The sequence below is a fragment of the Carlito syrichta genome, unplaced genomic scaffold (assembly GCF_000164805.1).
Source record: "Carlito syrichta isolate Samal-C Ts95f unplaced genomic scaffold, Tarsius_syrichta-2.0.1 Scaffold301887, whole genome shotgun sequence".
Lineage (NCBI taxonomy): Eukaryota > Metazoa > Chordata > Mammalia > Primates > Tarsiidae > Carlito > Carlito syrichta.
The window spans coordinates 268,091-277,010 of NW_007245983.1; the positions used below are offsets into that span (position 1 = coordinate 268,091).

The following is an 8,920-nucleotide window of genomic DNA, read 5'->3' on the forward strand; positions in this document are numbered from 1 at the left end:
GGTCTCGAACACGCGGGCTCAGGCAATCCACTCATCTCAGCCTCCCAAAGGCACGGGATTACAGGCTGAGCCACCGAACCTGGCCACAAACTTCTTTAATTGATAGAAGATTAATAAGGATAAAGTAGTATTGGAGAACACCATTAACATCCTTAATGAAAACTAATGGAACCCTCTACCCACCAATTACAGATACATATATTATTTTCAAGTATATACGGAATATTTGGGAAAAAAACTGACTATAAAGCACGTCTCAAGAAATTTCAATGAGCAGAAATATACCACAAGGCAATGAAGCTAAAAATCAGTAATAAAAATATAGAAAACTAGCACCTGTAGTCCCAACTATTCTGGAAGCTGAGGCAGGAGAATTGCTTGAGCTCAGGAGTTCAAGGCTGCGGTGTACCGTGATTACACCTGTGAATAGTTACTGTACTCCAGCCTAAGTAATATAGCAAGACCTTACCTCTAAAAAAAAATTAAAATAAAAAAAATAGGAACCATATTTGTTATGTTTGCAGTGTTTCCAAGTAACCTATAGGTCAAAGGAAAAAAACAGTGGAAATTAGAAATTATTTTGAAATAAATGATCATATTAATACTACATATCAAAATTGGTGTCACTAAAGCAATGCTTAAAAGGAAATTTTAGTCGTTTGTTTGTTTGTTTGTTTGTTTTGGAGTCTCACTCTCTGTTGCCCAGGCTAGAGTACAGTGGCATGCTCATGACTACCACAGCCTCGACCAGCTGGGATCAGGTCATCCTTCTGCCTCAGCCTTCCAAGTAGCTTGAACTACCAGCATACACTACCACACCCGGCTAAGTTTTTATTTACTATAGAGATGAGGTCTCGCCAAGTTGCCCCTGGACTTAGACAATCCTCTCCCTCAGCCTCTCAAAGTGCTGGAATTACAGGCATAAACCACCACATCCAGTGGAAATTTTAGTCTTAATTGCATCTTTTAGGAAGAATGTCTGAAAATTGAGCCACATACCATCTCAAAAAGTCAGAAAAAGGTGACAAATCACAGTCAAGGAAAAAATAATAAATATAAAAGCACAAATTAATGAAAAATAAATAAAATAAATGAGAACCTTTCATAATAAAGAGGACCAGTGAAATCTAAAGTTTATTAGTTTAAGACTAATAAAATTGTTAAACTCTGGGTAAGAGTGAGAAGAAAAAAAAGAAGCTGGGCATGGTGGCTCACACCTATAATCCCAGCACTTTGAGAGGCAAAGGCGAGAGGATTGCCTGAGTTCAGGGGTTCGAGACCAGCCTGGGCAACCTGACAAGACTTTGTCCCTACAATAAATCAAAAAATTATGCCTGAGCCCGCGGGTTTGAGACCCGCCTAGGCAACTTGGCGAGACCTCATCTCTACAATAAATTAAAAAATCAGCCGGGCGTGGTAGCGTGTGCCTGTAATTCCGCCTACTCAGAAGGCTGAGGCAGAAGGATCGCCGGAGCCCAGCAGGTCGAGGCTGCTGTGGCCAGGAGCAGCCACTGCACTCCAGTCTGGGAGACAGAGTGAGACTTCAACTCAAAAAAAAAAAAAGCCAGGTGTGGGGGCATGTGCCTGTAGTTCCAGTTACTTGGATGACGGAGGCAGAAGGATCACCTGAGCCAAGCAGGTTGAGACTATGGTAACTATGAGCATGTTACTGCACTCTAGCCTGGGGGACAGAGTGAGACTTCAACTCAAAACAAACAAGCAGGAAGTGGCACAAATAACCAGTGTCAGGAATGAAAAATAAACTATTACTATGTATCCTGCAGACATAAAAAAGATTTAAAAATATAAATTTTGTGCCAATTCTTTTAACAGTTATATTAAATGGTAAAAATTCCAAAAAGCATAATTATCAAAACTTGACTTTGTGGTAGGTGGAGTAATTTTGGACCCCTCCAAAAATATCTACATCTTAATCCCTAGAACCTGTGAGAGTTACCTTAAAGGCAAAAAGAACACTGTAGATATGATTAAATTAAGGATCTTGAGACGAGGAGATTATCCTGGATTATCTGGGTAGGCCTCAAATGTAATCAGAATTGTGCTTATAAGAGGAAGGCAGAGACAGATTTTTTTTTATGAGTTGGAGTCTCACTCTGTCGCCCAGACTGGAGTACAGTGGCCGCTCTTGGCCACTGCAGCCTTAACCTGCTGGGCTCCGGCGATCCTTCCGCCTCAGCCTTCCGAGTAGCCAGAATTACAGGCGCACGCTACCACGCACGGCTAATTTTTTGATTTATTGTAGAGATGAGGTCTTACTTCCCAGGCGGGTCTCGAAGCCACGGGCTCAGGCAGTCCACTCACCTCAGCCTCCCAAAGGCATGGGATTACAGGCTGAGCCACCGAGCCCGGCTTAGAGACGGATTTTATACAGAAGGCAGAAGGGATGGAAGAAGCAAGCAAAGAAAGATTTGAAGATGCTACACTGCTGGCTTTGGAGATGAAAGAAGAGGCCAGACCAAGGAATGTTCCTGTTCCAGAAGCTGGAAGAGGCAAGGAAATGGACTTTCCTTGAGCCTCTGAGGGAGTAGGGAGCACTGCCATGCCAACACCTTGAATTAAGCCCCATAAGGCTCAATTCAGATTTCTGGCCTCCAGAACTAAGATAATAAGCTCCTATTGTTTGAAGCCATCAAGTTAGTGGTAATTTGTTACAGCAGCTGTAGGAAACTAATACGCTGACACATGAAAAAATCTGTAGTGTGTCATTTGTGGTCTAGTCAGGTGTTGGAACCACCCCAGTTATTTGAATGAGAATATGTATTCTAAAGGAAAGCTTTTTAACTAAATAGTTAAAAGACATCAAGAAGTTAGCAGCTGTTGGAGGCAACTTGCAACCCTAGAACTTAGGGAACACAGTGAAGAAGTTGGAATTATGAAATTTAGGAATCAGGAGGCAGCTTCCCCCCAAACGTGACACTCAGATTCTAAGAAGTAGTGCTGTATTGGGGTGTGTGCTGAGGATCAGGCAGTGAATGGTTTTAGCCACAAGTGTTGGGAAATTGCAAAGTCAATGCAGCTGCTGGCAGGGCACAGAAGCATTGCTGGAATAATGCTCCTCCAAAACTAGAAGCCATCCTGAAGGAGCTGGTCATTTTCTCCCACCTCTTGCCTTCCAGTCTACCTCGAGCTCCCCCTTTGGGTGGAGATTAAAATAACGCCAGCTGGAGGCACAGACATATGGTTCCCAGGGTCCCAGACCTACATCACAAAGCAGAATATGAATGAGTGTGGACTGAGAGGCAGTAACTAAAAGCCAGCACACACAGCCTGTTTAAAAGTGGGGCTCGCCTGAGTGTGATGGCTCACACCTACAGTGCCAACTCTTGGGAGACCAAGGCAGGAAGTTCACTTGAGGCCAAGAGTTTGAGACCAGCCTGGGTAACATAGTGAGACCCCATCTATAAAAAAAATTTTAAAAATTGGCTGGTGGTGGTGATGCACGCCTCCCCAGCTTGAGAAGCTGAGGTGGGAGGATCACTTGAGCCCAGGAGTTATGATTGCACCACTGTACTCCAGCCTGGGAGACAGAGCAAGACTGTCCCCAAATCAATAAAAATGTGGCTCCAGCAGTTCGAAACTGCAGTGACTATGAGCGTGCCACTGCACTCCAGCCTGGACAACAAGAGTGAGACTCCAACTCAAAAAAAAAAAGAAGTGTGGTTCTGTTCCAAACTTTTGTGATATTTTTCTGGATATTTGGACTTTAATACCCTTTTGGTCAGATACTGCTCTGAATTATTTCAGTCCTTTGACATTTATTCAGACTTTTTTAGGACTCAACATGTAGTCCATCTTGGTACATATTTCAGTGCTCTTGAAAAGAATGTTTTCTGCTGCTAAGTATTCTGTAAATGCTAATTAGGTCAAGTTGGTTGATAGTATTATTCAAATTTACATGTTTTCTGGGTTTTGTCTACTTGTTCCATCAATTACTGAGAGATGTTCTAAATCTTCAACTATGATAGTGGATCTTTGCTTCATGTATTTTTTAAGTACTGTTGTTAGGTATACATATGTTTAGAATTATTTTTATCCATATTTTTCAAAACAGCTCTTCCCTGAGCCCATCCTGGGAAATCATCCCCAGGTGCAAAAGCTGCCATATGTGGGTCACCTGGTGGGTCCCGCAAGGTGCAGGCTGTGCTTTTTGCTACAGTAAACCTGAGGGGAAACTGTCAACCTCAAATCCTGCAGTCCTGGATCTTATGTGACTCTGTGGCACCAGCACTGACTTTGGAGCCACATAGTCAGTTCTGTCCACCACCCTTGTCCCTCACTAGCTGATTCTTGAGGGAGTCTATTTTCCTTTTCTTAAACTGAAGATGGTAACCTTCGACCTCAAAAGGACTACTCTAAGGATTAAATATGACCACAGATGAAAAAGGCCAGCCATTGCTTTACTAAACTCTGATCTGGCCACGTGGCACTTTGAGCTATGGTTGCAATGTTTTCCTAGCTCTGGACCCCTCCCACCTTGGGGAGGGCGAATCTCTTCGCCCTTTCTCTCTAATTTCTAAATAAATTATATTTCCCAATCTAAAAAAAGAACAGGACCGAGTGCAGGTGCCATGAGTCTCTGCTTCCTGCCCTGGCCTGCCTTTCCTGCCTTCTCACACATGTTCTGCCTCATGTCCTCCTAGATGTCAGCAGTCACAGGAGTTCCTTCCAGACATCCCCAGAAGAGGTTCCTGTCATCCTCCCCAGGACCTCCCCAGCCCTCCACTGAGCCTGAAACCTCTTGCTCCTTCTGCTCAACAGACCCACCCAGAACCCATTTGGGAGTAGGAGATGGATGGAGAACCCTTATGAGGGGTATTGTCTGGGGTTTTCCAAGGTCCCCCCTTCAGCCTCTTGAGTTCAGGCACCAGATTTTCCTTATCTACCAGAGGTGGACTCACATGAGATCAGTTCTGACAACTCCACAGTGGGAGCCAGCATGCCATGGCTATGAGGCTGACGTCTCCACTGGGATGAGTAGAGAGGAAGATTTCTGAGGGAGAGTTGGGTAACTCACAGAACCAGAAACACTGGTCTGACTGGAACTGGGATCCATGGGGTCTTTTCTCTTCCCTGTGAGTCTGTCTCTTGCCTGGCAACATCCTTGCTCTTCCTTATTGTGTGTACTGCATCCTACATATTAGGCTGGCACTGCCCCAACAACTCAAGCTTGTTACATTCCAGCTTAGCACCCCCAGGCAAAAGTGTGTTTCTCCTGTTCAGCTTCAGCATATAAAGAAGGGTTTCAATGTAAAAAGGAACTCTGGTTCATCAGGGTGACAAAGCCATCCTCTGGATTAATGTGTGTGGTCAAGGGGATGAGATCCTATGATTGGCCAGGCCTGAACCACATGCTGCAAAATGAGGATGTCATTATTGGCAGCCCTACCAGAACCGTGTGGAATTTTGGAGTGGCAGTGAGGAATAGGAACAATGAAGCTCTCACCCAAAAAATGAGGGGGGGCTTTGGGTAGACGAGACAGTAAACATCACCTCATTTTCTTCCAGGCATCTCCCTGACCACTCTTCAGGCACCCAGCAATCATATCATATATCGTATGCATCAGGGGGTTGATTGGCATGCATGGGCGTCTGTCTTAGGGAGAAGGACTGGTATGTGGTGTGTGCATCCTGGGTATAGTCCTGTGCTCTGGGGAAGGCCAGTGAGGCAGCCCTGTGTTGGTAGAACATCTCTGGCTGGTATTCTAAGGCCCTGGCCCTGAGCTTACACAGATGCTGGCTATCAGTCTGGCTATGCACTTACTAACCCAAGGACTTTGGGCAAATTACTTCACCTTTCAGACCTCAGTTTTCCCACCTATAAAATGGGGTAATTTTGATAACTCAGTGACATTTTGTCCAATAAAAATTCAGTAACTGTTCATTCTTTTGGTAACTGAATTGTTCCAGTCCGTCACTCCATTCACAGGGTCCTGCAGGTCTGTCTTCTTGTTTTCTGCTGATGTATTTAGACCATCTCTTCAAGTCTGGGCCCCCTAGCCTTGGTCTGGGTACTGGCTGGTGCGCTCATGGGACAACCAACCCGTAGTGGTATGCCCGTTTCCAGAGAAATCAGCAGGTTGTCCACCAGCACAGTTCTCAGAGGGATATAGATGGCATTGTAGTGAGAGGCCAGCCTGGAAACCTCAGGAAGCATGAAGAATATTGACTTGCCCTTGTAAGGCAGTACCCTTCTGTTGGACTTTATGTGAAGTATGTGGCTAAAAACAAGCACTGAGCTATGGGGGTCGATCTCCTACCTGTTTTCTGGATCATAGGAAGAATGGAGCCAAAGAGAAATTGTGAGTGTGGCCATGGCTCAAGCTCTGGAGGAGGTGCGGAAGCAAAGGGAAGAGCTCCAGCAACAGGTGGGTCTTGCTGGACACAGAAGGGTGATGCCCCCACCTGCAGTCCAAGGAAGGCCGGCTCCCATCCTGCTGTGGGACTGTTAGAGAGGCCCCACCTGTCCAGGGTAGCGGGTAGGCACAGACTGCAGGGAGTGTGCTCGGCTGTGAAATGCCCTTGCAAACTCTAGGAAGCTGGGAGAAAAATTATAAGAAATACTCACCACATAGATGCCCTTTTCTGATTTTTTTTTTCTTTTTTTGAGTTGAACTCACTCTATCGCCCAGACTGAAGTGCAGTGGCACGCTCACAGCCACCGCAGCCTCGACCTGCTGGGCTCCGGCGATCCTTCCGCCTCAGCCTTCCAAGTAGCTGGAACTGCAGGCGCACGCTACCACCCCTGGCTAGTTTTTGATTTATTGTAAAGACGAGGTCTCGCCAAGTTGCCTGGGCTAGTCTTGAACCCGTGGGCTCAGGTAATTCACTCGCCTCAGCCTCCCAAAGTGCTGGGATTACAGGTTGAGCCACCAAGCCCAGTCCCTTTTCTGATTTTTGATTGTCATTTAATAGCTATGAACATTGCCTGGGCTGGACATGGTGGGTCACACCTATAATCCCAGACTCTGGGAAGCTAAGGGAGAAGGATTGCTTGAGCCCAGGAGCTCAAGACAGCCTGAGGAACTTAGTAAGACCCTTTCTCTATTTTTTTTTTTCTTTTAGTCAGGGTCTCAATCCATCACCCAGGCTGGAGTACAGTGGCGTGCTCACAGCCACTGCAGCCTCGACCTGCTGAGCTCAGGCAGTCCTTCCACTTCAGCCTTCTAAGTAGCTGGAACTTCAGGCATGCACTACCACACCCAGCTAGTTTTTGATTTATTGTAGAGACAAGGTCTCACCATGTTGCCCAGGCTGTTCTCGAACACATGGGTTTAGGCAATCCTCTTGCCTCAGTCTCTCAAAGTGCTGGGATTATAGGCATTAGCCACCACGCCCAGCTCTTAATTTAATATAATACATACATACATACATTACCTGGAAAAAAATCCATACCCAGGCCTTCTAGGCTCTAATTCTGTGAGGTGGCCCATCACTGCTCACATGACCCAAAGGCTACATATGGTTGGGTTGAGCTCTCTGCAGTAAGTGTGGGAAAAGCCTCCTTTGTAGACAGACTTAGCATCTGGCCCCAGTCCGTCTAGTTATCTCACTAGGCTTTTGGTAAGTTCATAACAAATCTGAGTCTCAGAGTCTCCTCTGACAAAGACTCTGGTCCTAATCACACTTCTGGGATACTGTAATAAAGTAATGTAAATTTAATGCCTGCCCAGCACCAGGTATATCTCAGGCACTCAGGAAGTGGAAGTTACAGTTGTGACAGCTTGTTGGACCAGGCAGAACAGCCATGTCCCTGGTTGGCCCACTTGAGACCAGCAAGGCAGTGAGAGGCAAGGCCCCCTGTGCGGGACCCCTGCCAAAAATGGATCTGTGCATGTTCATAGGAGCAGGGGTTCAGGGAAAGCTACATGGTGGACCATGAGTAGTGGAAAAGTGGTGATTCCTGTGGGAAGGTGAATCACTGCTGCTGACCTTCTCTCATGTTGATTTTTCTCTCCAAGGCTGCTAACTTGACAGCCGTAATAGATGAAAAGGAGCAGAGTCTACAGGAAAAAGCTGCAGTGCTTCTCCAGAAAGAACAGGAGATTCTGCAGCTGGAGCAAGGTGAAGAGATCCCCAGGGGAGCCCTCTCTCCTTTTTCTGCCTTGGGGTGGCCCCATCACCATGGGGTCACTGGGCTCATGGTGCACACTCTGCCCCTACCTAGGCCACAACTCTGCTGTGCTGCAGATGCACCAGCTGCAGGATGAGCTGCAGGCCCTGAGGAGCCTGAGAGCAGAGGGAACTGCCGCAGCTGTGGAGCAGGAGGACCTGCTGAGGCTGCAGGGCCAGGTGCAGGGCGAGGCACTCTCAGTCAGTGAGCTACACGTAAGTCCCAGCCCTGTCATGTGGGTGCTGCGGCAAAATGCAAGGCGATACTGCGAGTCGCCAGGAGGTGGCGGCAGTAGGAGACATGGTGGGTGGGCACCCCTCTGCACCATAGGTCCTTTCTCTAAAGTGAGGGTGCTCGCGGGGCTCAGTGGCTCAGTCTGTAATCCCAGCACTTTGGGAGGTCGAGTTGAGAGGATTGCCTGAGCCTGCAGGGTCGAGATCCAGCCGGCCAACTTGGCGAGACCTCGTCTTTACAATAAATCAAAAATTAGCTGGGTGTTGTAGTATGTGCCTGTAGTTCCAGCTACTTGAAGGGCTGAGACGAAAGGATCACAGGAGCCCAGTAGGTCGAGGCTGCGGTGGCCGGGAGCATGCCACTGCACTCCAGTCTGGGCGACAGAGTGAGATTCCAACTCAAAAAAGAAAAAAGTAGCCGGGCTCGGTGGCTCAGCCTGTAATCCTGCGCTTTGGGATGCTGAAGTGAGTGGATTGCCCGAGCCAGTGGGTTCTTGACCCGCCTGGGCAATTTGACGAGACCTCATCTCTACAATAAATCAAAAATTAGCCGGGC

General features: G+C 47.0%; 1 protein-coding gene across 3 annotated transcripts in view; it reads left to right on the forward strand.

The window, feature by feature from the left end:
* Positions 1-8,920, forward strand: part of GOLGA1 (golgin A1) — a 65,453-nt gene that overhangs the window by 45,728 nt on the left and 10,805 nt on the right. For all 3 annotated transcript variants that reach the window (XM_021711147.1, XM_008055575.2, XM_008055576.2), the window contains 3 exons: positions 6,297-6,386; positions 7,980-8,082; positions 8,186-8,346. In XM_021711147.1, coding sequence (XP_021566822.1) covers positions 6,297-6,386; positions 7,980-8,082; positions 8,186-8,346 — 354 coding nt within the window. The remainder of the gene's footprint in view (positions 1-6,296; positions 6,387-7,979; positions 8,083-8,185; positions 8,347-8,920) is intronic.